This window comes from Thamnophis sirtalis, unplaced genomic scaffold (genome assembly GCF_051295495.1).
Source record: "Thamnophis sirtalis isolate CommonGarterSnake01/CBP01778 unplaced genomic scaffold, rThaSir2_p1.2 scaffold_9, whole genome shotgun sequence".
Lineage (NCBI taxonomy): Eukaryota > Metazoa > Chordata > Lepidosauria > Squamata > Natricidae > Thamnophis > Thamnophis sirtalis.
This window is the reverse complement of record NW_028261389.1, coordinates 21,581,527-21,604,927: the sequence shown is the minus strand read 5'-3', so window position 1 is coordinate 21,604,927 and position 23,401 is coordinate 21,581,527. Positions and strand designations below refer to the sequence as shown.

The 23,401-nt window shown below is 38.3% G+C and overlaps 1 protein-coding gene across 2 annotated transcripts; it reads right to left on the bottom strand.

The window, feature by feature from the left end:
• Positions 1-243: 243 nt before the first annotated feature.
• On the bottom strand, positions 244-23,096 carry MKRN1 (makorin ring finger protein 1). 2 transcript variants are annotated; one of them, XM_087723006.1, is made up of 8 exons: positions 22,856-23,096; positions 11,925-12,053; positions 10,281-10,501; positions 7,820-8,046; positions 4,708-4,922; positions 3,873-3,983; positions 3,274-3,412; positions 244-1,992 (listed from the first exon to the last, which is right to left on the bottom strand). In XM_087723006.1, exons 1-8 carry the CDS (start codon positions 23,059-23,061, stop codon positions 1,780-1,782), a joined length of 1,461 nt encoding a protein of 486 aa, XP_087579132.1. In that variant the 5' UTR covers positions 23,062-23,096; the 3' UTR covers positions 244-1,779. The 2 variants fall into 2 exon arrangements, with proteins under 2 accessions (XP_087579132.1, XP_087579133.1); XM_087723007.1 differs by having other exon boundaries at positions 3,940-3,983.
• Between the last annotated feature and the right edge of the window lie 305 nt (positions 23,097-23,401).

Genomic DNA, 23,401 nt, shown 5'->3' with positions numbered 1-23,401 from the left:
AACTGGTTCGCTCTAACGATGATGTGGGCCCGTGCGCTTAACTTACCTATATCATTTCAGCTGAGTCACGTGGCAGGGCGGATTGCCGCACCTCCGCTGTTTTCCTCCCCAGCACTTATGCGGATGGTACTTTTTCTCAAAACTGAGCATGCAAAGCATGAAATCACCGAACTGGTTATTAAACTGGTAGGATCCCACCACTGCCCCCATCCCAATAAAATCTCAAGAATACAGAGATCATACTTTTTTTTTTGCTTTTTTATTTGGGAAAAGTGCTTCTTACAAAAGGCAGCTGCAAAGTAACACAGACTTCAGCAACATATTTTGATTCCAATTAAAAGTGAAAGGAAATGCAATCTAAAAGGACATAAGCAGAACAATTCAAGGACAACCCAGCAGCATTAAATGTAATGAAAGTTAAAATTCCCTTGAAGAGGGGAGGGGAAAAGCGGGAGAAAGATTTTGAGGACCTCAAGAGTTCCTAGCAGAACTGGTGCCTGGCTGCTTTTTTTCTATGGATAATGTAGCAACATGCATGTTGTACAGCTACTTAGCGAACTCAGGTGTTCTGCAAGGCAACAAGGATCCTTATAAGAGAGAGAGGGATTTCGTGGTTTTAACTCTGATTAATTATCACACTGTTCTACAGTTTTGCAAAGATGAAGAGAGTACAAGAACCCCAATATGGTGTTACCCCCTAAGTGGATAATTTGGTCCAAATTCTGGCTTAACAATATTCCTACACCTGTGTGACTCAGATACACCCAAAAGGAGTAGAAGGATGACTAGGAAGAGAATGGAGTGCTGGTGTCAATAAGGAAGTGTCTACTCTATTAGTTGTTTTAAAGACTATTTCCACAGAATTTGCTGAGACCACAACATTCATTTCAAAATCCAGTTGAATGTTAAGATATCATGCACCAAAAGGTTTGTGTAAAGAAGGGAATGAGAAGAATAGAGGGAAAGGGTTTAATACACACATATACCAAGTTGCCCAGCCCTTGGGATACAACTCTGTATTTTATTTGTATATACATACATAGAAAGTTCTCCTTTCACACACAAACACATTTTGCCTTTCATGCCGAACAGTAAAAACCGGAACATTCGCACCTGGTTCTGGTTACACAGTAGTAAATAGTAAATGTGCAAGTAAACAAGAGACCAAAACCACAAATGAACACATGTACATGAGAGGGGGGGTTGGAATGGAGCTAAAGCCAGCCAAGAAAATATGTGCTGGCCTGAAATCTGAAGTAGGAAAATTGGTTTTCAGAGTCTCTTTATTGTGGAACAAGGCAGTTGGCCAACATCTGCCCATCCCCCCCTGCTGTACAGCCAGTGTTCTCAGGTTTGTATCTGGGCTCTTAAAGATGAGTATGGAAGTCCTGTAAACATTTGAACCCTGGAACTGGGTGAATCCTGTCAGGAATACAGATATAAAGCAACAAGTCTAATCTAACTGTCTGACAGTTAAATTCATTTTTACCAAAAAAAAAAAAAAACTAACGCTTTAAAGGTTTATTTTAAGTCATTTGTTTAACAGAAAAAGAAACACACTCCTAGGGCTTGGAAGAAGGGGACAGGAGGGAGGGGAGGGAAAAGGAGACAGATCTCGGGAGTGGGGTGGGGAGTTATTATAACAGCAGCACCTGGAATTGATAGGCCTGCCTAGGAGAAAAACACAGGCACTGCCACAACACCACAGGAAAAAGAGCTACTGCCTGGGAGGGGAGGGGGGGGAAATGGAGCAGACAGTCCAAACACCACAAAAATGTGCTATAGGTCCAAGTCATAATAGTCTTCCAGCTCATCATGGAACAAGTCCCATTCATCCTCGGAGTCTGTTAGGTCATCATCGCCTCCTGCCGCCAGCAACATGAGAAGCATTTCACCCAGCTCAAAGGTCACCACCTCATCCTCATCATTCTCAAAGGGATCGCTGCTCTCCCTCTCTTCAATGAATTCCCAGAACCGGTTTCTCCGCTGAGCCTATAAGTAGAGCAGAATTACTGGCCTCACCTGAGTGCCATTCCCCAAACAAACCTAGACCTAGATGATTCCTACAACTAGTGTTCCAATAGTCCTCCTTCCTCATTATCAAACACTGAATAAAACTGAGAAAGCTCGGTCAAAGGGGGATTATTTAGGACGGGAGTCTCCAACCATGGCAACTTCTAAGACTTGTGGACTTCAACTCCCAGAATTCCTCAGCCTGCTGGCTGAAGAACTCTAGGAGTTGAAGTCCACAAGTCTTAGAAGTTGCCAAGGTTGGAAACCCCTGATTTAGAGTGTCAAGATTGCCTCTGTAATGCTACCAGTATCTGAAAGTCAAAGAAAATCTCTACAGATACTGGTGCAAGGAATTAGGATGATAAAAAATATAACCGTGATCCTGATATTTTTTACAACTATTTTTTTCTGTTGGGCAGACATTCTGCATACTTGCACGCAAGGTGTACCTGGGTCAAAGATAAAGCCTGAAAACAGACAAATACCAGAGCATTATAACAAGCCTGCAAATTGCAATCTACCTAATAGGAGGTATCTTTGATTACTATCCATTTTCTGCACTTTCAAGAAACACCAAACAAGGGATGATGGAAGGGGATAATTAAGCTCTTAGTTGATCTCAATAGAGGCCTAATAGGTTCCAGGCTAGCGGGTGGGATACACTCAGGCTTTCATCAATTTTTCTTACTAATTTAGAGTTGGTAGGAACACTCTCTTGCTAATTCTGATACGATTTCATTCAAGGGAGGAGTACTTGATTGTTCTTAAAATAAAAAAAAATATTAAAGCTACATTGTTATCCACCCTTTTATAATTAAAGTAGACATTTAGCAACTGGGACTACATTATTCTAAGTAGCACTAAGCTAATGTGTATGTAGAACAATGTACATTTCACAAAAATAATCAACTACTATTTCAAGTCAGCCTACAAGAAACTTCATTCAACATAAAAATATAAGTATCAGCATTGCTCTGATTTGGCTACGTTACATATAATCATGCCCATTACATAATCCCAGACTTTAGGTTGATTACCCCTTCATGATTTAAAAAAAATGTCAAAAAACAGTGAAGGAAAAAAATTACAAGAGGATATGAAGTTTTTGCTTCCACAAAGTTATTCTTTTGATGCCCCCCCCCCTGCCCCATCCTGTAGGTCAAAATAGTTTTTTATTCAGCTATCTTCAATTGTCTACTTCAAAACTTATCTTTCTATTGCAAAGGGGACAAAAAAGTCAACAAAAGCAGTGGGACTTACTCTGTATCTACTTGAAGTTCCCACTTTCTGCCTTTGGGGCTCTTCTCGGCGGCCATCAGGATATGCGTGTTTGTAAAAACAGTTCCCTCCAAATGGGCAGCTCCCACGGCCTTCATCAAAATACCTGCATGGCTTGTTGCTGGAAAGGAAAATATCGCAACCCTTACTCACAGCATAGCCAATCAGATTTTCAGTACTGTATTTGCTTTATAAGCCAGGTGACTTTTTTTAAAAAAAAAAAGTAAGACTGTTGCGGAAACCATGTTAAATTAATTAACATATGTAACACAGTGGATTACGTGGATGTGCATACTGAAAAGGTGTGCGTATGGATAAGTGCATGCAGAGGAAACACTCCAGAATAAAATGTGCTATTATTTTATGACTAAATTGTATACCGGGTGGACAAGGGAACAGCACATGAGGCTAGTTGGCACAAAGGTTACTTGTGTACGCAGCATGCATCTGCTCGTGGTTAAAGATGCATCTCATGGGGTGGGGTGGGAAAGAGGCATGAGAGGACTTCAGGTAACACTTTTCTCCATGTACGCCCTTTAACCTCCGTAGTCAAACTCGGTTCGAGGCTGCAATGCTCATACCTCATTGCCTCCTTGTATTTCTGAATGAGTTTCTGCTTCTCTTCCTTCTCCTCCACCCAGTACTCACTTGGAATGACAAAGTTAGATGTGATCCGACATTCTGGGCAGGACCTGGGAAACGAACAGACTGCACTGCAAAATTCTACATGACAGGGGCGCCATTCCCAGCACAGACATACAACCACCTTTACAAGCAGTCTATCGTATCTCTGTCAGGTCTATTGCATTTCTTTAAACAATTTAAAACTCCCCACCCCCACCCCTCAAGCCCCCCACCCCACCCCCAACCCAAGACATTGATTGAGGTTTTCAAAGAACATGAAGGGGAAAAACATTTCACACACAGACTCATTTTTCTTTAGATATAAATAAATTTATTTTTGTAACTTTTGTTTTCTTGGATGTCCATATTGGTTTGGTTTGGTTTTTTTTTTTCCTCCAAGCAGATTTTAAAAAGGAATGGGCCACTGGCTCAGTAAGGAACGAGAAAAGACTTAAGAAACACATGTTTCGAGTTTCTGTCTCTTGCACCATTTGAACCCAAGTGATTTTGTATAGCAACCAACCAACAGAACAGCAGGTTGCTTCCATTTAACAACAACAAAAAAGTATGACTTAACATTCAAACTCAGTGGATCTTGCTGACCAGTCAAGAGTACTGAGGTCAGAAAATTGATCCAAAAATAAAAAATAAAAACCCCTCAATGCTGAATGATAACATTACTTATGTATTTAACGCAGTCTTGGGATGAAAGAGGGATGAAGTTGCCAGTTCACACAAAATACTAATTCTCCCCAAGAAACAAAGCACAACGGACATGGGGAAGTGCCTCACTTTATGATCTTGCTCTCAAATTGTTTAGCACTCCTCCACTTGCGAATGCACTTGAGACAGTAAGTATGATTGCAGTTGGATAGAATCCCAAATCGACGCTCGCTGGGATTGGCTTTTTCATATACCACCTCCATGCAGATGCCACACACCATGTCTTTACTACGCTGAACCGCAAAAGAGAGCTCCATGTCTTTCTCATGAGCTTCGATGCAAGACTGTGAAGGAAAGGAGAAGAAACTGACACTATTGATCATAAAGTCAAAGTGAGAGGGGGAAAAAATTGTGAAAGTATTTGAGAGGTCTACAACTTCTACAATGCTCTACTCCTGTGATGGCGAACCGATGGCATGCATCCCCGGAGTGGCACATACAGTGGCACCTATTCCTCTTCTGGGTTTCTGGCATGCATGTGTGCACAACGATCAGATAGCTGGCGCACATGCTCATACAGGAAAACAGAAGACCAGCTATTCCAGTTTCCAGCATTGCCGCATGCATGAAGGCAAGCTGATCATCATGCGCGTACATGAGCTCCAGTAACTGGAAGACTAGCTGGCTGGAGCACATGCTGGAAGCCAGAAGTTCATTTTCAGGTGTGCACATGAGCCCTGGGCAGCTCCTCTTCCAGGTTGCGGCCCAGACAAGCGTGTGGGCTCCCTTTTTGGCACTCAGTGCCGAAAAGATTCGCCATCACTGCTCTGTCAACTTCAAATGTCATTTTTTTTCCTTTAAGTGTTTCAGATTATAAAATGCCACTCTTGGCATGGAAAGAATGAGAATGAGTGATATTTTAATTTTTATATTGCTTTCTTGGCGACTTGTCTTTGTTTTGGTTTTTTTTAATTCTTCTGACAGAAACAACTAAAATACTGAAATAAAATACATTTTTACTGTAAGTGGGTTATATTTCAGCAGAAACAAGACTGGTAATATATAAATAAAATGCATGTAATGTAACAACCCCATGGTATCTAGCCACAATTAAGTTCCATTTGTATCTACTAGAAGAAATTGTAAATGAAAAATGGCAACAGGAAGTCAAACTATCTCATATTCAGAAATAGTTGAGCTTTTTATTCCTTTACCCCTCCAAATCCATGGAAATGAAACATAACTATCAAATTGCAGTGAGTAAGCTGAAAATATACATATTGTGTACGAGGATATTGTATTTTCTTTCTGTGTTGTGACTTCTATACAATTAAATTGAGGACACTGATTTTAATATAAATCTTGAAATTCATTCATTCTCATTTGAAGACCAGCACTGTAAAAGATATAATCATGTATTTCATCCCTCTAAGTATGACGTAACCTGAATTGGATAATCACATTTAACATTTACTGACCATAACAATATGACATATAGTTATAGGTAGGAGCTGGATAAAATGTGCTATTAGCACATTTCAGAAGGATATTCAGAATCCTATCATTTCTCACAAACATTTATTATTGATTTGCTTTGTCTGTAGTTCTTCCATTTTTTATTTTTAAAGTTGGTCCTTCGTATTATCATTGAAATTTACTTCATATCAGATTCTCACTGATGTTTAGTATGCAATAATGATAAGCACACTGTCAGCTGTAAAGAGTTTCTCATATTTTAAAGTCTGTGGTTAACTTAAAACACATATTTTCCCAACTATTGCTCCAATCTATTTCAAAGGGGAAACATAGCATTATGTGTCCCACACAGATGGCAGGTTATGAAAATACTTTATTTTCTAAGAATCCATATCTTAGAAAGCAAAATACCACCAAGTAGTTTATCTCACCTCCTCAAAGGAAGAGTTAGGAAAACGAGAATGATCAAGTGCAGAAACCATCTTGCTGCCTGGATATTCTGGATCAGATGGTTTATCTGGAATTCTTTCAGTTGTATTCAGGCTTTCAGTTGTATACAGCACAGAAGCAACCTTAATCGCTTTGCAACAGGTCTAAAGGATGCTTCTCTCTTGGTCCTGTTAGACCTCTTAGTGCAGAGTGATGGTGAACCCTTTTGGCACCAAATGCCCAAAGTGGAACGTGCCCGTGTGCATGCGCCAGAAAACCTGAAGACCAGCTGGAGGGTGTGTACATTGTCTGTTTTTTGAACGTTTTTTTGGACCGTTTTTCTGCTGTTTTCGGGCCAAAAACGGCTTGAAAATGGCCCCCAAAATAGCCTGTTTTGGGGGCGTTTTCCGGCACCCGCGAAGGCCAGCTGGCGATGGGGCATGTGCCCACAGAGAGGGCTCTGCATGTCACCTCTGGCACACATGCCATAGGTTTGCCATCATGGTCTTAGTGGTATTTAATCTCTTGGACCACAGCATCCTTTTGGATCTTCTCTGAAGGTTGGTGACTAGGAGCATACTTTGGCAGCAGTGGCCAGTTCCAATTCTTCTTTGGGAAAGATAGATCGAGTCTTTGGCATTTCACTGCAGGACACACTGGGACTGTACCTCTCCCCCATCTTTGCTTAATATTTACCTGAAGTTATTGGGAAACACAATCCATTGGTTTGTGGTTCCATTTCATCAATATACTGATGGCACTCAAACTTATCCCCAGTCTATGGACAGACTAAGACTGAATCGCAGGAGACAGAAATACAGTAAGTACAGAAACATTTGGGATCCATGGAAATTGTTCTGGACAGGGTTTGTTCCCCAAAAGAGCAGGCACACAATCTGGGAGTTTTCTTGGACCAATCACTTATGAAAGCCTTCAGTGACAGAATATCCACAATTTCTGAAGGCAAGCTATTCCATTGGTTAATTGCTCTCACCGTTCGGAAATTTCTTCTTAGCTCTAGGTTGATATTCTCCTTAGTTTCCAACCTTTGTTTCTTGCCTTTTCTTTTGGTGCTTTGGAAAAGTTTGTCCTCCTCATCTTTCTGGAGCCCCTCAAATATTGGAACAGTGCTATCATGTCCGTCTGTCCCCTCCCTACCTCCTTCTATTCATTAGAATAATGCAATTCCTGTAACCATTCTTCAATACGTTTTGGCCTCCAGCCCCACAATCATTTTTGTTGCTCTTTTCTGGACCTGAGAAACCCTTTGCAATAACTCAAATGTTTCTGTGTTTTTTCCAGCCAACTAGTTATTTCACTTATTTTACCCACTTACCTTTATGTGTAATGATCTCTGTGCAGCATCAGCGGGATGGAGGACTTGCAAGCCACACATGTCGCAGATATCCCCATGAATATATACGCAGTTTTCTCCGTAACGACATTCTCCTACTGCAGCATAGGGACATAGTTGTTTCTTCATCTCTAAGCTGGTTTGCTGTTTTTCGTATTCCTCTTCAATTACCATTCCTTGCAGAGGAGTTTCAGTGCAGGAAGGAGCAGCTGGAGCAATCAGAATGGAGACATAGAACATTTGATTCTTGAATGGTAAAGCCTGAGTAGCCCTTTTTTTAAAAATGTAAAACATACAAATGATTTTACTTAAGGAAAATAGGTCAGTCTTCTATCACTCTTTCTCATTTTCCACACAAAAATACTACCATCTTACAAATTATTTGAAACAACATGAAAGATCTTTTTAATGCATTCGGAAAACACGAAGGAAGTGAAAACACACTTACCATATTTTTCAGAGTATAAGACACACCTTTTTCCATCAAAAAACAGACTGAAAATCTGGGTACATCTTATACACTGAATACAGCATTTCTTTGCCTCCCGAACCCCCTACCCCTTCACCAAAATGGCAGTGCAGAGCCTTTAGGAGGCTTCCAGAGTACTCCTGGAGGCTGGGGAGGACAGAAATGAGTGAAAAATGGGCCATTTTTTGCTCATTTTTGCCCCCCCCCCAGAGCACTCTATAAACCTCCTAAAGGCCATGCATGCCTTTTTTGACAAAAACAGGCCCGTTTCCCCCAAAAAACGGGCCATTTTTTGCTCATTTTTGCCCCCCTTCTCAAGAGCATTCTATAAGCCTCCTAAAGGCTATTCATGCCACTTTTGGGGGGGGGGATGGATGGACCGGTTTTCACAAAAAATGGGCGGTTTTTGGGAGGTCTGCAGAGTGCAAAAACTTTTTTTAAAAATTTGCCTCTTCAAAATCTTGGTGCGTCTTATACTCCAGTACGTACTCCGAAAAATATGGCATTTAGTTCAGTGGTCCATTCCAACATATATACTGTACTGCATATGAAAAGCATGGATATGCTAATGTGCAGATTTTGCATGCATGCAGAGTGACATATAAAAGAACCACCTTTTAAAAGTTTAGCCAACTACTAGGTGAAGGACAACCATGGGGGAGGTAAGTATTGACAGTTATTATTAGTTTCAATGATTATAAACAGTGCATGATGTTTGGATTTTGGTATCTGGTAGTAGAAAACCAGAAAATGAAGCATTTCAGTTGTCTTTTCCAAAGTTAACACAAATCAGCTTAATAGTGAACCCTGCTGTAAAGCACTGTGAAGCAGTATATAAATCTAAGTGCTATTGCTATTGCTATAAATGTGGCAAAAGCTCCAAAAATTACACCTGAATGGTGATCATTTATTAGAACCAACTAAAATATTTAGAACTAAAATAATAAAAAGTGCAAGCTTACGTGTTTGCCGTATTTTTAATTAAGCAAAGCACTACAAAAATTGGACATAGGGAAGAATCAAAGAAGCCTAATCCTCAGAACTGATATTTTAAGTGATACACTTTGAAGTACAAATGAACAATTCTGCATTCAGTCCATAAATTATATCAGATATTGTTCGTATAAGATTACACTTAATCTTCAGAGAAGAAACACTGTGTCTTTAAGAAGATGTTGGATAGCCATTTGTCTGAAACGGTGTAAGGTTTCCTGCCTAGGCAGGAGGTTGGACTAGAAGACCTCCAAGATCCCTTCCAACTCTGCTATTGTATTGTATTATTGTAAATGGTGGTTTGCTGAGGATCTAAAGATAAAAAGACTTTATGTTTCCAGTCCTTGTGATCTTCAGAGGCTACAATGTTTTTCACTTCACACACAAAATGAACCCACTTCAATCTTAAAAAGAACATCTAATCACTTGGATAAGGAAAATATTCCTAATAAAAGGAGGGATAAATTACTTGGACAAATGTGTATTCTCTTATTTATCTCTAAACTATAGAAAGGCAAATGACACAGAAAGGCAAATCAAATGCCTCCTAGCTGATAAAATCTGGAGACTGCAGCAGCATTTTGCATATATAACTTCCTCTTGCTGCCCACATCCCTCATTTGTTATTATATTATGTATAGGGTTTTATATATTTTTTTAGATGAGCGACTTCAGTGGACCTTCCTTCAATAAATATGCAATTTAAAAGCCTCCTAGAATATTTGGCACCTTCAGACCACAACAGATGGCTGACCAATTGGGCTAAACTAAATGGGCCATAGGGAGGCACTGCCCTCAGTGGCAAGACTGGGAAGGAACCCCATAAATCAGTGTTTGATTTATTATAAGGCAGCTTATAACACAAAGCAGAACAACTGTTCAAATGAATACAGCTCTTGCTTAGACACGAAGTCTAGGGAGACAACAAAAAAGTCGCAGTTGGCAATGAACATTTATCACTATTACAAGGAATCAACTTACCACGACCAAAATATGGCTGCCCAGGAATAAACTCCACAGCATTCACCCAATCTTCAGCCCCAGCTCCTGCAGCTGCCAGCTCTTTGTCTTCAGTCTCACCGCTGCTCACTTCAAGTGTTCCAGGAGATGGGGTCACATCCGTTGAGGCCGAAGGATAGGTTTTTGCAACTGGACTCACAGTAGTCGTGTCTTCTCTTTTCAATGGCTTAGTATGTTCATATCTGATCAGGAGCAAAGACAGAAATTGCAAAAACAATGCTATGTGAACTCCAGTTGGAATAAATTGCTTCAAGGAAACAGAAATGCATCATATGAAAATGGGATGGGAAAGAGAGCCCCATTAAAATACTTGAAGTGGCCTTAAGTAGTTATTTGACAATATATTTTGAAGTGACTTGTTAAGCTTGCTGAGGTAAATATTTTCTCTAGCACTGCTGGAAGAGCCATCAGATATAAGTGCCCTTTGGGGGGGGGGGGAAATATGTGAGAGATATAATCCACTTATCAACTTTTTTGATCAGTAAGAGAAAGCAATTATTGGGAAATCAAAATCTGTTCTAAAAGGTCGCTAAAGCAGATTCTGAAGGTCAGTGAGAGAAAAGGAATCTGCATTCCCATATTTGTGGACTTCCACTCATTGCAGTACCGGATTCTACCCTAGGAATTATCTTTCTTCTCTGCTTCCAATTATTTCATCTTAAATATATTTTCACATCCAGTGTTTTGATATATATATTATTTTTACATCAGAAGATTAAAAAAAATAGAAGAAATTAAACTGCATGCATGTAGGAGTACTATATATCATTCTTCCTGAGCCCCTTTGCAATGACTGCATTTGCATTAAAGAATATATACATTATTATTCTACATGTAGACTGTTCACCAATCGATTATCTGGAAACAAAAACAAAATAACTTCAATGTTTTATGGGGCTTTAATATAGTTGTTGGATTAGACATGTGAACTTTTGAGAGATGATCAATTTTCTCTCTCCTGTTGATCTCCACATATTTTGCAACCTGCAGTATGGTTTACATTTATGGATAATGGGGATTAGAGTGACTTTAGAGAGGCATCTCAGATGGAAGGTATCAGGTTAGGCAAAGCTACAATGAAATGGGACACAGCAGTAAAATATTTATTTTGTTGTGATCCTGCTTTCTAAATTGCTTCTATAAAAGTTTTGCGCTGTACAGAAAATGGCAATTAGAAGGCAGTTATAAACACAGTAGCTATTACTGTCTCACATTGACATTATATTTCCAAGTTCAGTTTATGATTAAAATTCTGCCTAACAGTCCTTTTTCTCAGTATCTGCACCAGCTTCTGTAGAATACAAAATGTATCTGTATAACACACTACGTGAAGATTCCCAGGGATGGGAAACCACAAATCACAATCCTGTTCTTACAAATATAATAATACTGGCTGCTTCCACTATACTGAGTAATGCTGCTACTACATCAGCACTGGTGGTAACACCTGAAATGAGTAATGTGCAACTTCCATGATCAGGCTTGCTCACATTTTATCACATTCATTGAACTAAAACTTGTTTATCTCTTTAAAAAGCCACTGAGGATAACTAGCCATAAATATAGGCAATTTGCTCCTTGTAAAAACATAGAGCATTTCTATACCTGCAACGATCTCCATAAGCACAGCATCCTCGCTGAAAATACCTACACACCATGCCAGAGTGGGTAGTGTAGAGGTCATGGGAATAACGGCAGTTGTCCCCTTCCTTGCAAACACCATGCATGAAATATCTGAAAGACATAAATTTATAAATATGGCTGAGCCAGAAAGACTATTATGTCATTTTAATGGCATTCCATCATGCCCGATGGAAAACAAATTACAAACACTCCTGAATAATAATCCTAATGTTCTGGAGTGCTAAACTCAACACGTTAGTCATTATGGGCTCTAGTATTGATAATTGGCATATCGTGGATTTTTCTAGCTACATTTTACAGCTACCTAAACCAATCACCACCACTAACGTGTGTGACTGAAAATATCATAAACACATATTGTAATCATGCGAACATGTGGTTTCCAGGGTTCCTTGCTGGCTTTCCACAAGCAAAGTCAATTGGGAAGCCAGCAGGAAGTTGGAAGCTGCTTCCTCTCCCACTGCTTGTTCACCTGTCTCCACTTAATAGTGGCAAGCCAACAGGATTCTCCTGCCTGTAGAATTTCCTGTGCTCCACAGTTCTTGCCTGGAACTGCTGGGATTGCCGTTGCTAAGTAATGAGTGTACATGATGTCACAGTTTACAACCACTTAGCGATAGACATTCTGGCCTCAGTTGCTGTTGTAACTCAAGGACTACTTGTAGTTTAAGAAAACATTCTGCCCTAGAGAGGGATTTATATTTATCTGAATAAAATGCATGCCCTTTTGTTGCAGGATTCATATTATTATAAAATGAAGCAGCAAAGCAGCACTAAATTCAAACTTTGAAAATCATTTTCTAAGAAAATTATACAAAATAAACATCAGTAAGAATAAGGTAGGATGCCATGCAGAATTCAAAAGAAAGCATGTAAACCAGATGAGCATGGTCAAATTATAAAAAAACTACCACAAGCTTTATTCAGAAATTAACACTCTAAGAGCAAAATATAACAGAGTTAGGGTTCCTTGCCAAACAGCTTCCAACAAGCAAAGCCAGATACACTTAATGATTGTGGCAAAAAGATCATAAAATTGGGCATGGTTACATGATGACTTAAGTCAAATAATAGAACAGAACAAACAGAACAGCTTTATTGTCACTTTGAATGTACACTAATTGGCATACATTAAAATGAAATTTCATTGCATACAACTCTCAAAGGGTCACCACCTCCACTATACACTACATAAACATGAATAAACAAATAAATACAAAACTATGCATATACCCACATATATTATACGAAACTAAAGACTAAATGAGAGAGATGATTGAGACAGATAAAATATCTCAAATTATTTTTTCAAAGCAAAGATATTAGAAATATAATAAAAATTCTAGAAAAGCAGCAAGTAAAGTCGCCATCAGTTGAGCATCTTTGTCAAAACAAATCTAATTGTAGTGTACAACATGACCACAGATTCAGAGTCGATTGTGTGTCCCAAGTGGAAGTGGGAAGCATGTAGGTATGCAAGGAAATCTACAGGGTTTCCTGCATAGCATGGTATTAGGTGTCCACTGTGTAGTTTTATGTCATCTATGAAGAGGCTTGCATATTATGTAGTGACAGTATAAGTATTTGTATAGTATAGTATAGTATTTTATATTAAATTTTTCATCAAGCACTCAAAATGTTTGGTATCTTTTAAATGTGATTTGTTACGTATTAAGAAGCAAAAGGCAGTTTGGCTGGCATTAGCTGCCTACATATATATACATACATACATACATACATACATACATACATACATACATACATACACACACACACACACACGTTTTCGTAGATTTTCACGGGTGTAGGTATGCTGGTCTTGTTGTATTCGGGTCTTTTCCCGTGTAAGATTGAGATTGTCTTGGCAATGTTTTGGCGAGGTCCCACTCGCCATCTTCAGGCTGGTGTTTGAAGATGGCGAGTGAAACCTCGCCGAAACGTTGCCAAGACAATCTCAATCTTACATGGGAAAAGACCCGAATACAACAAGACCAGCATACCTACACCCGTGAAAATCTATGAAACACACACACACACACACACACACACACACACACACACACACACACACACACACACCAAGCCTGTTGGTAGCAGAGCTGGTACTTAGCTGTCTAGCTCCCTCCTTGCAAATTAGTTGTTAAACTTCCTGAGGAACATCGCTTTGAGTCTTGATGCTGATCCTGAGCATCCTCCACCATTTGCAAAAAAATAAAAATAAAAATGAAGGTTTGTGACAGGAACTCATTACGTTTATGCAATCTGGGGCGATATTATTTTTATTGTGCCTATGCAAGTGGAGCATTTGCAAAAGTGTCTGTAGTCCTCTTACCCTTAATTGTGGAATCGCAAGGAGGGTAACAGGTACCCCTCCATACGTTTTTGCTTAATAATTATTCAAATTAAGGCAACTTCCCCAAAAAGTCAGCTGCAACCTAAATTTGAACTTACAACCTCTGCTTGACCGCATGGTCATGGGATGACTGGCAACTGGCTAACATTTGTAACAGGTTTTGGCATGGGAATCAAACCCGATTGCATCGCCAGCCATATCAGGCCATTTTTTTGCCTTTGCGGAGCCAAGGGGCGAGTGGCCTATGTGGACATATCTGGCCCATGGTCTGCCAGTTTGACATGCCTGGGTTATGGCATCACACACACACATGATTTGCTATGTTATGTGCTAATTTCTGGCAAAAAATGCCATTGGTTAATCTGGGTTTGTGCTTACAACTGTGAGACTCAACTTACACTATGGCAAAAGTGGCCATAAAATCGGGTCGGGTCATGGGATGATTTGATTTATGAACGCAATGATTAATGACAAAAAAACCCAGAACGAATTGTTATAAGTTGAGGACTACCTGTAAAGATGGAATAAGCATTATGAGTGACTTTCTATGAGAAGAAAAGGAATGCTGGAACTGGATGTTGTCTAATTTTATTTGTGTTTATTTATTAAATTTATAGGACACCCATCTCACTCTGAAAAGTGACTCTTTATTAGAAAACACCTCTTTTTAGAACACGCTCCTGACCAGTAACAAATCTGTTACTGCTCATGATACCATTAATAATGGACAATCAATGAAGTCTATTTAGTATCAAATTGTCTGCATTTCCTTTTCTCTGTAGAAAATAAACCTATATTGAAAAAAGACCTCACATATGGATTCCAGAGGCAGGTATGCATCAGACAGAGCTGTGGAATATCCAACACTTACAGAATATTGTCTCAAGAAAACCTACTATAATCCTGAGTAGGACATTCCGTGATTTCAAAATGTTAAGATATTTGAATTATGGAGCAATTAAGATTTTAATATTTTTTTGTATTATGCTACTTATTTTTGGTTTTTTGGCTGCTTATGGGTGCTTTAGATGAACAGTTCACCAGAGAACTTATTAATAAGTGAACTGAAGCTATAACTGATCAATCAAGCCTATGTCTACATAGTCTGATTCTTGCTTTTTATTCTTCTGGTAATTTTGCCCTTCCACCCTAAACTGCAATTTTTATGCTTTTAAATGCAGGTTTGCATTTTATTGAAGTCATTCATGCCATGTCTTAATAATCATCATTATTTTGTTAAAATACAGCTACTTGCAAATGATTAGTAACTGAAAAGCTAATAGAAACAGATATATCATTTTTTAAATCCAGCCAGAAAAAGAAAACCACGGAATAGAACAGATGTGCAAAATATTTCAAGCTTGACACAAACTTATCAGAAGTACTTTGACACATCCAATCCTATATTCGAACTTGAAATACTTCTACTAAGATTTCACAGTATTGGAATACTTGTCGGGTTGAAACAGCATATTTGAATATAAAATATGTCAGACAGCTGTACACAATAGGGTCAGTATTATATAATAATGAATAAGTACAGCTTCAGTTCCTAAAGATCAGTTGAAAGACAATTTCCCAAGTATGAAAAATACTCTTCATTTTTAAAAAGTTCCCTATCTTATAGAAAGTCAAAAGGTCTTCTTAATTAAATAAGTGGGAAAACTATAAAATCCAGACTTATGGATAGTAAAATACCCTATTCTTTCATGCAGCAAAACAAATTTTGCCATCAATTAAAAATACATTTGCTCAAAGCAGTAAATCTCTTCCTAAAAGCAGATATTATAGCACTTTTTTCAACACTCCTGAATCTACTGGCATCATTAAACATCTAGCTGCAATTTGAAGAAATGCACAAAGAGCTAAATTTGAGACAGAATTTTAACATATTAATTTTTAATTCACTTTTATCAATGTTTCCCAAAGAATAATTTGATTGCATATCTAAAATTAACCAATTATAAAGACAGTATCCCTACTATTTAAATAAAACTTTACAATCATGAAAAAAACCAAGTGAAAGGAAAGGGGGGGGGATTCATTTCAGATTGCTAATCAAATGACACTTTAATCTGATGAGACTTAATGTAACTGACAATTTATTTTTATGATTTCAGAATACCCCACTAAATGGCACTTTTTACAAGTTTATTACATAAATATATATACTGCCTAATCTCAAATCTATCTAATCCACAGTGCATGAAACATAATCCCTTAAAATTCAAAATATGCATCTTCTATAATTCAAAATATGCCAGTTAAAACATTCACAATAAATTTAAACCCGGTCCCTGAAAAAAAATCAACAAGAGGCCATTCCAGCACTTTATTTCTAAATAGGGCTTTATATATAAACACTGGCACATTAAATTTGAGTGGACCATCATTTAGCAAGTGATAAAAAGAAGCCCATAAAAGAAGCGTTATGTTGTTAAAATGGTTCTTACTCACGTGGAAGTGGGCAGCTAACATTTTATCACGACTGAAGTTTCTACACAGCCTTCAAAGGCATCCCCAGGCAGAACACACTGCAATAGTCTAAGCTTGAAATGATGAGGGCCTGAGTCATTCCCAACAGGAGAACTCAGTTCCATTGGAAATTTACTGAGAATTGTGTGAATTTAAAAAAATATATCAAGAAATCAGATAAATCCCTCCCCAAAAGCTACCTCGTATTTGGGATACAGTGTCTGCTGGAATAATGCTACCTTTGTCACCTACATGTGCGCTCTTGAGATCATGCCCTAAGTGCAGAATTTCTTACTACTTCTTCAGCAGTTGAATTGCTAGGATGCAATATTCCAAATATTCTATTAAGCTAGGATGTTTCAAAGCCACTGCTTAATAGAGTTGCATTAATCCTCTAAAAAGGAAAAAAAATGTGATTCTTTTAATTAAGATCAATACATTGGCCATTGCTAAAAATACATTTTGTACAGCTCATGTAACTACTGATTGCACCTTGATAGTATTTCACATACACCTGTCAGATTCTCCACAAAATTAGTAACAAAATTTCAGGCTCATCCATTGTTTACTATTCTTATTTAAATTCAGACTATGTATTAAATAAATTTCATTAAAACTACCGTAAAACCACACCAGAAACATTTTATAGAGTGCAGAAAGGTACTTCAAACTTATGATGGAAATGTGGAAAACATGAAGTGCCATTGTATCATACCTGGTGGACTTGTAAGAAGCTAGAGCATTTTAATTCAAATATACATATAGAAATAATTTTAAAGATTAATATTAAATATTCAAAATAGAAGAGTATTTTTGTTGGGACTAATGAACAGACTAGAAAAGGCCAACGGAAGGTTGCTTTTGTTTATACTGGTAGTATCTGCAGTGAGATTATTATATGCACAAAGATGGAAAAACTGTGTAACACCCACAACAGAGGAATGGTTGGTGAAAATGACAGAATTTGCAGAGAGGGCAAAATTGACTTTGCCCGATTAAGGAAAAGACAAAAACTACATTTATCAGTTATTTTACAGATTTTTTGCTGAACACACACACACACACACACACACACACACACACACACACACACACGATAGTTTTGATATCAGAAAGAGTGGCATATGGAAAGGAATCATGGTGTAACTATAGAGACAGGTAGGAAAACATAAATGCATTTATAACGGCTCTAAAGAGGATCAAAAGCTGCTTCTCTATAACTTTCTTCTCTTTTTCTTGTTTGTTTGCTTGTTTATTCATTTACCAGGGTTTCTTTTACTTTTTTTTATCTTGCTCTCTAACAAAATCTCTTCAATGAAAATTAATTGACAGATAATAGTAAAATTTATCCTACTTCAGACTCATTATGTGAAGACTTGGCTCCCCGGAAAAGATTTTAATTCTAAAACAAGTGGCAGGAAAGAAAAAAAGCAGGACAAAAAGCAGCAACATGGATGGACTCAGTGGCAAGAACAATGAAAGGCCTAAAAGACCATCACGGAGAAAAATCTGTCTATGCGGTCACTAGAAGTCAAGAATCACTTGATAGCAATAGCACTTAGACTTATATACCGCTGTGAAGTATATAAGCCCTCTTTAAGCGGTTTACAGAAACAGCCTATTGCCACCAACAATCTGGGTCCTCATTTTACCCATCTCAGAAGGATGGAAGGCAGAGTCAACCTTGAGTCTTGTGAGATTCGAACTGCCAAATTGCAGGCAGCCAGAAGCCAGTAGAAGTAGCCTGCAATACTGCATTCTAACCACTTCGCCATCGCAGCTCTATGGTGGCATATAATCAATTTAAAAAAAAGTTTGCAGCAGCTCACCATAACATTTTCTATGCTCCTATCCGGATGGGCATGAAGGGATCATTGGGTGCTGTGAAGCGCAAGGTCTGAATGAGGTAAACTGGGACACTCGCAGTTAAAATGTATTACATATGGATGTGTCACTTAAACCCATCCTAGTCATCCATTAAAAAAAAATCCATATACACAGTAAATTATTTTCACACATCAGTACAATGAAACAATCTGTTTTACCCCTTCATGTACTACAAACAGTTTGATTGCACAAAGGTCATTTATAAAAAGAGCAACTGCCTAATTTGTAAAGTTGCAATGGCAATCTCCAGCCCATAAAAAAACTAGGAGGTTCCTTTCATTGAATCAACATATTATGTCAAACTTGCTACATTATTATTAAATCACATTCTTCTGTAGAAACAAGTATCAAAACAATTGTAGCAATAACCAGTCTGGGATTTTAAAATACACAATACCTCCAAGGGTGAAAGGCACTCCATTGTTTCTAATTTGTATTTAATTGAAACATTAACTTGGATTATGTGCTGCCTGCAGAGATTTCATTACTTTAATCTGATCATGCACATTTGCTGCTAGATTCTACAATGACCTCAATAATGTACAGTAAAGCTCTTTTGTTAACAGATAAGCAATGGGGAAATAGACGTGCTTGGGTAAGGGAAAGTTAGAAATAAGATGAGATGGTAGTAGAGCAAATAATTTGTAATAAAAACACACTAATTATGTTTATAAAACTGAAAAAATGTAAATAGTTTTCATGGCTTTCACCTCACATTCTTTGAAGACGGGTTTTCCCAGCATTTTTCATATAGTGTTTGAGTATAATGAGACACATACACACAAGGCCAGACTCAGTAAATGTTACAATTGTCAAATATGAAGTGAACAGTTAATCTTTTAAATAATCTTTTGTGCAGTACAATTTGACCTGTACAGATTGAGTTTCAACAACGCCTACTCCAAACCTGATCATGTATTCAGTACAGATGCTTTAGGCCAGCTGGTTAAATCCAATTCATTTTAACAACAGCCTCAAGTGAACCCATAACATAGCAAAATCTCGTGTTTTTAACAATTTCACTGAGAGGAAATCTTTAGCCTGAGGTGACATCGCATAATTAACATGATTCTTATCCTCTGTTCATTAGATGTAGTCATTTTAAATCAATTGCATGTGATTTTTTTTTAAAGCAATTTTGAAGAGTAGTGAAATAGATTCTGATTCTATACCCTTTAATTAGCTGTGACCCATTTTAGCTACCTGACTATTATGCATTCATTGGGGCATGGAAAAGCTGCCTTGCTATTTACATCAGGGAATTGTATCCAATTCAGTCTGTAATAAACACTCATAGGAAATTATGCTTAAGGTATTGAAATTATATTATTTCCTGACTTAATTATTACACATTGTTCTTTATTCAGATTCACAGTGGGTGACTACTTTGAATCAGAAACCAACTAATGTTATACACGCCACTAGAAACCAAGAGACCACAACCAGAGACCTTAACTTAATAATTTAAGAGACAGAAAAAAAGAATGATGTCTAAGGTATGCTCAATTTTAGAATACCTACTCAATATAAATTTAAATACAAACTTGTAGCTAAAAGATTCAGGATCAGAGACACTTTCCAAAATTCATTAGAGCCAAAATCAGGTTAAAAATAGAACCATCTATTATTCCAAAATAATCCATCCTTAGCTTATTCATCTTGGACAGAAGTGGGGAGGAAAAAAATCTCTACATGCATGTTTAAACCTATAATTTATGAATAAGAGAAACTGAAAATTCTGTGTCTCATTATCCAGATTTCCTATGAAGTTTTCTAGCCATACACAGCACTGAATTAATATTTTTGTATATTTTGAAAAAGAGAAAAACACTTGCAGTGTTCATCACATTATCAAAGAACAAAATGGAACCAGATTAAAATTCTTCCCTCTAATACAGTGTGTGCATATTCTCCTTACATTTAGATTTTTTTAACTTGGCACATCAGCAGTGAGCCTAGCAACAAAGTTTCGCATATTTTGCAGTTGAATATTCATAACATTTTCAGATGACCTTCACAAATGCCAATTAGTAACTGATGATGGTAAAGAAGTTCAGATATAATCCAGAACATCAGTTAAAATATCTAATTACGGCTAATTCCCACAATTACAAAAATATATAAATAAGCCAAGAAATAGGATGAGATACTTATTTTCTGTACAATTTCTCCATTTATATCCCATTCCTGGAAGTTAAAAATATCAACTTCTCTTTTATGGCAAAATCATATTTAATGCATTCAAATTGACAAGGATAAACAAAATTCTCATCTATTTACTCTAAGGTAAACTATTAGGCCTTTAAGACTGGATTGGATCCACTGATGACTTAAAAGTTGCAAAAATTTGCAGAACAAGATTCTGGGAGTTCTCCCAAATTATGTGTTCTTGTTTCAAAAATAAAAAAAGAATAGATATGGTCCTTACTGATTTGAGTTTTGCAGATAATACTCATTATTTCCTTGAATATATTAATTTCTTGTTTTCAAATCTTACTGATAGTTCAAACTTTATTTTATTAGATTATGCATTTATTTAAGAGATTTATAAAACTGCCCCTCTCATAATTTGCAAGTAATTAAAAAATCAAAATCAAGGAAGAAAAATATACTATCCAAAGCCAAAATAAACAATAAAAAGCAACAGATAATGAACATTTATTCAAGGCTAATAATAATATACATTAATAGAACAGGCTTTTGGGACTTTTTGGTAATTCTATTAGATTCTGAAACAAGAAAACATGACAGAAAAAGGAAGAAAGGAAGGAAGGAAGGAAGGAAGGAAGGAAGGAAGGAAGGGGAAAAGAGTTCTAAACAATATCAAACTGGAGAACAAAATACACTACATTGCACAATAAGTCAGTGGTACACCATTTCTATACAAGATCAAACCCTAAAAATGAACTTAGCCCATTTTTAATACTTTCCTGTATCCGTTAGCAATTTGAATGCATTCCAATTTGAAGTTTCAAACACTGGGCAATTCTTTTTTAACTTTGCCCATCACAAAGCGGCTTGCACAATCCGATTACTTTTAATGTTAAAAGTTTCCACCTAATAAACATCCTGATTGCAGCTGCCTTGTCAAAGAGAAGCAGCATCAAAGAAGAAGAAAGAGAGAGAGAGAGAAACCGGGAACCTTAATACTAAAACCCAAAAGACGGAGCAGTACTGTTAGGTTGTTGGCAGAGATACCAACAACGGCATAAGGACACTTGCAATCTTAAACTGCCCAGAATGATGCCTAGGAATCCACAGGGGTACTTTTAAGAAGGGCTGAGAAGAAAGAGAAATATAAAAGACTCCAGAGAGTGCAGGGAATATTTGCTGTAAGGAAGTAGTAACCAAAGCAAAACGTTGGGTGGATATTGTTGTTGTGGTTGTTGTTGTACTTGGTTGATACCTAGGACGCTAGCAGCAACCCGTATCAACCATTAGCACCAGTCATGGTATTTGTGATGCATTTTTGAATGTTATTGGCTGAATTTCATGTTTAATGAAGTAAATAATAATAATAATAATCGGAATATCTTATAAGAAAGTACTTGGTTGATACCTATGATGCTGGCAGCAAACTGTATCAACCATTAGCACCAGTCAATGGTATCTGTGATGCATTTTTGAATGTTGTTGGCTGAATTTCATGTTTAATGAATAAAGTACATTATAAGAATAGCAATAATAATAATAATAATAATAATAATAATAATAATAATAATAATAATAATAATACTATCCAGCCAGCTCCCAAAAGGGAGAAAAACACCGAGGGAAACAAAAGAGGCAGAGCCAGGTTCCCGCCAGTCTCCACCGTGTTCGCACAGCCCTTTTTCCCTGAGCTTTTTGCGGATGTCAGCTTGGCTTCATTAACTCAAATAAAATAAAATAAAATAAAGTCAAACCAGCCAAGACTTGCAGAGAAGGGAGCGCAATCGCGATTTAAAGCAGCTTCTTCTATGCAAAAAAAGAGGGACAAAATATGCCAGGGAAAGCCAGCCAGCCAGGTCGGAGATGACCTTAAGCGGAGGCCGAAGTCTGCTTTTGTCTTCAGGGCGAGGGAAGCAGGAAAGAAAGCGCGTCGACGGACTCCCAGAAAGGCGAGTCAGGACCGGGAATGGCCGGGACGAAAGAGGAACCGGAGGCGCCATCAGCCGCCCTCGTCTCAGCACGTTACCTGCAGGCGACTTGCTTCGTCCAACAGCTGATGCTTCCCCCTCCGGCTCCGGCGGACGGTGGCTGAGGCTCGGCTGCGGGGAGGCTGGAGGCCGTGGTGGTGAGGGTGGTGGCGGAGTCGCCAGCGCTGGAAGCCGTGACAACCGCTGCCGTGGCTGCCGCTCCCGCTACTCCGCCACCACCGGGGGCCACCGCAGCCTCCGCCATTATTGTTTACCCCACACAGCGACGGCCCCGCCGGAACTTCCGGGAACGCATCCTTCCGGCTGGCTGCACGGGGCGGGGCAAAGTTCAAGGGGGCGGGGCGAAAAAGAAAGGAGGAGAAGTTTGGCTTCCCTTTGCGCTTGGGGCGGGGCGGGGCGAGGGAAATGAGGCGAGCGTTCTGCTCCCTGGCGCTCTTCTACGATGAGCCCCGCCCACTGCGATGGGGGGGAGTATGCGATTGGAGGATGAGGAGAAGGAGGCGGGAATTGGGGGTGGGAGGTGGAAGGGAACGTTCGGAAACCGTCACGGGTCTGCACGTGGCGGGCGGGTTGACGTGGTGAAA